The 3,706-nt window shown below is 36.1% G+C and overlaps 1 protein-coding gene across 1 annotated transcript; it reads left to right on the plus strand.

The window, feature by feature from the left end:
• Positions 1 to 338: 338 nt before the first annotated feature.
• Positions 339 to 3,694, plus strand: LOC121966711 (ERO1-like protein beta; the record flags this gene model as incomplete). Its single annotated transcript, XM_042516776.1, has 4 exons — positions 339 to 498; positions 1,276 to 1,522; positions 2,030 to 2,099; positions 3,081 to 3,694. Coding segments are annotated over 4 exons (609 nt in total), but the record flags the coding sequence as incomplete, so codon positions are not given.
• Positions 3,695 to 3,706: the final 12 nt, after the last annotated feature.

A 3,706-nucleotide genomic window follows, 5' to 3' on the forward strand; every position in this document is an offset into this window, starting at 1 on the left:
AAGTCTCGTTAGCTGTGTTTTTCCTTTTTTTAAATTTATTTTGTTTGTTTTACAAATGTTTTTGATTTTTTTTTTTGAACTTTTTACATATTTCTTGCTCATTTTTCGGTGGTTTCTTCTTTTGTTGCTCATTGCCTTTCTGTGTTTTTGAAAGAAATCATGACAATTTTTTTCAGGTTTCAAAGGTTTAAAATTTACTTTGATCAGCAGAAATCCATACAAATAGTAAAAATGGCAATTCATCAGTTAATCCCTGCTGTGTTTCATATCCAAATACATTTAAATAAAACTCATTTAATTCCACAATAACGAGGCAGAAATGTCTGAGATAAAATTCATTTTGGGATTCTTTAGTTTCTTGGATTAATCAAACGTTTTCTCTGCACGACTTTCTGTGTGTTTCAGGTTTGTGTTTAGAGAAACGAGTTTTTTACAGACTCATCTCAGGTCTCCACAGCAGCATCAACATCCACCTGTGCGCCCAGTACCTGCTGGACGGTACGTCACATCAACGCTTACTTTGCTTATTTTTCATTTGTCACGAGTAAAACTGAAGCTGATTTTGCACCCTGTCATTTTCAGAGAAAAAAATCACACAGATCAGTTTCATGAACCTGTTTACTAACACGTGATGTGTTCGAGGGCTGTCGGAAATTGGAAAATCCAACAATGCAAATCCAAGTTTGAGGCTGTGAAGAATATTGTAATTTTGGTGGTTTTTGAATAAAACATGCACAGGTCTGAAAGTTATATTTTAAAGAGAAAAAGCCAAAAATAAGATTTTTAAAAAAACAACTATTTTTTCCCCCAAAAAGCAAAAAGTTTGAAAAAAAAAAAGCCAAAATATTTTCTTGAAATTTTTTTTATTACCAAGATGTTTTCTTCAAAAACGGCCAAAATAATAAATAAATAAATACATAAAAGCCAAAAGTTTTTCTTCATAAATTGCTCAAATGTTTTAACAAAAACAATGAAGACCAACATTACCAAATTAGCTGTAAAATAAATAAAAAATACACCCCTTTAAACTGTGTGCCCTAAGACAAAATCACAAACACAAGTTCCTTCCCAGTTCTTAAAAACATTATACAAAGTCTCTTAGTTATGTTTAAATATTCAAAAAATAATATATGTTTAGAAAAAGATGTAATATAATAAATGTGTGAAAATTTGCCTTTTGGGAATTTATGAGTTAAAAAAAGTGTCGAACTTTGAGTTACAGTGAAAAGTTGATCAAATCTGAAAGGATGCGTTTTTGTGTCGCTGGTTCCTCAGAGGGCTGGGGCCGCTCCGTGTGGGGGCCAAACGTCCGGGAGTTTCGGCAGCGCTTCGACACGGCGGAGACGAAGGGCGAGGGCACGCGGCGGCTGAAGAACCTCTACTTCCTGTACCTGATCGAGCTGCGGGCGCTCTACAAGGTGGCTCCGTACTTTGAACGAGCGTTCGTTAATCTGTACACCGGAAACACGCAGCAGGACGGAGCCACCAAGGACCTGCTGCTGCAGATCTTCAACGAGATCAAGTAAGACGGGCTCGTGCTCACGCTCGTGCTCGCGCTCGTGCCCGTGCTTGTGCTCGTGCTCGTGCTCGTGCCCGTGCTCGTGCTCGTGCTCGTGCTCGTGCGTGGGTCGCCTGAAGTGAAAAGAAATGAGACGCATTCATTCAGACGCAGAAATGTGTCAGAATCAAAACCTTCATTCTGCATTTTTAAAATTTGGAAATTTGAAAATTATATATATAATAATTTTAATAGCCTGATTTTGAAAAGCACATTTTGTGTGCAGAGCGAGTGAGTATTTGCAGAAAAATAATAAAGTTAAAAAATCAATGTTGCTGCTTATCACTGACACATCCCAGACTGTGCTTATAAAATTATCTACTGAGCATGTACTGAAAATAACGTTATTTTAATGTATTATGTATTTATGTCTAATATTTTATTAAAGCTCGATTTTGAAAAGTGCATCTTGTGTGCAAAGGGTTAAGTCCGATAACTGTTGTTGGTCTAACGGCTCCTCTTTTCTTCCAGAGCTTTCCCGATGCACTTTGACGAGAAGTCGATGTTCGCCGGACACAAGATCGAAGCCAAAACATTAAAGGTGAACCCAAACTCGACTCACTTTGTGACGATTTAACATTATTTGTTTTTGTGGTTTCAAACAGCAGGCGCCTTTTTTACGCTCATTTTAACGAGCGGCAAAGTTTGATTTATTTGTGTTTGTTCAGCTCGAAGTTTAAGAAAACCGCAGCGCGTCAACACGCCGTGAACAGCTGCGATTTCTGCTGCATCACGAACGAACACTGTCCTCATTTTGACGGATATTTTTCCTCTAAAGTCTCAATCGAAGTTTCAAACGTTCAAGTTACTTTATTGTTTTTAGTGAACTTTGTCCAGTTGACTCAAAAGTTTCAGTTGAAAAAAATCCTGAGCATGAAAGTCGTAGTCAAAGAGAACTGTAACGATTTAAGATTTAGTGAATAAAAAATGCAACAAATTAAATTTTATTTAAATAAAACTAACACATTTAATTTTACTAAAAGAAAACTAACAAATTTAGATTTACACAATGAAAACTATTTTAGTTTCAGTCAAAGAAATCTAACGTGGTTTTAGTTTTAGTCAAAAACTGTCTTAGTCTTAGTCAGAGAAAAATGTAAATATTAAGGAAAACTATAATTTTAGTCGAAGGAAACTAACTCTTTTAATTTTTAGTCAAACAAAACTCATAATTTTAGTTAAAAACATAGAAAACTGAATTTTGTTAGTTTTATTAAAAGAAAACTGAACTTTATTACTTTTATTGAAAGAAAACTAACATTTTTAATTAACGGAAACTGTAGCTATTTTCAGTAAAGTTTTTTAGTTTAGTCAAATTAAAGTTTTTTAGTTTTAGTAAGAAGAAAACTATAATCATTTTAGTTTTAGCCAAAAGGAGCTCACTTAACATAACTACATAACTGTAGTCACAGAAGTTGTTCGGTCTTAGTTTCGGTTACTGAATCTGGTTTGAAACGTTGATGTAAAACATTTTTCGGTGATAAACAGAAACTCTGTTTTGTGTCTTTGGTTTTTCTTTCAGGAGGAATTTCGTCTCCACTTTAAAAACATCTCCAGGATCATGGACTGCGTCGGCTGCAGTAAATGTCGACTTTGGGGGAAACTTCAGGTGAGTCGCTTCGCTGCGTCTCCGTTTCGGAGGTTTAGACTCTGACGCGCGTTCTTCGAGTGTCGTCAGTCTATTAAACGGCCGTTATCGGCTGTTATCAGGGGCACGTTTTTACAGCGCGGTTCTACTCTACGTCCGATATTTACGTTTATCGCGAGGCGGCGACGTCTCGTGGTTGAAGAGTTTCGACTGGAGCATCGGCGGAGGTCATGTGACGCAGTACGGAGGGCGAACAAAATTAACACTGGAATTAGACAGGAAGTCGCTGCTCGTGTCCTTTTTAAAACCAAAACTTAAACGAATTATTTTAACCGACGTACGTTATTTAACTCGTGCCATGTACATTAATATAAGTTACATACAGTAAAAATATAAAAGGATCAGCAGAGCTTTCTTTTTCTGTTTGTGTTTATTAACATTTTCAGGGCGCACAGTTTCAGTGCCCGTTTCAGGACCAGTTAATAAAAAATAATAAAATGGATAATATTAATCAGAAATCTAAGTTTCAATGCCCATCTGAGGACGCGTTAATAAAAAAT

The sequence above is a fragment of the Plectropomus leopardus genome, unplaced genomic scaffold, assembly GCF_008729295.1.
Source record: "Plectropomus leopardus isolate mb unplaced genomic scaffold, YSFRI_Pleo_2.0 unplaced_scaffold25633, whole genome shotgun sequence".
NCBI lineage: Eukaryota > Metazoa > Chordata > Actinopteri > Perciformes > Serranidae > Plectropomus > Plectropomus leopardus.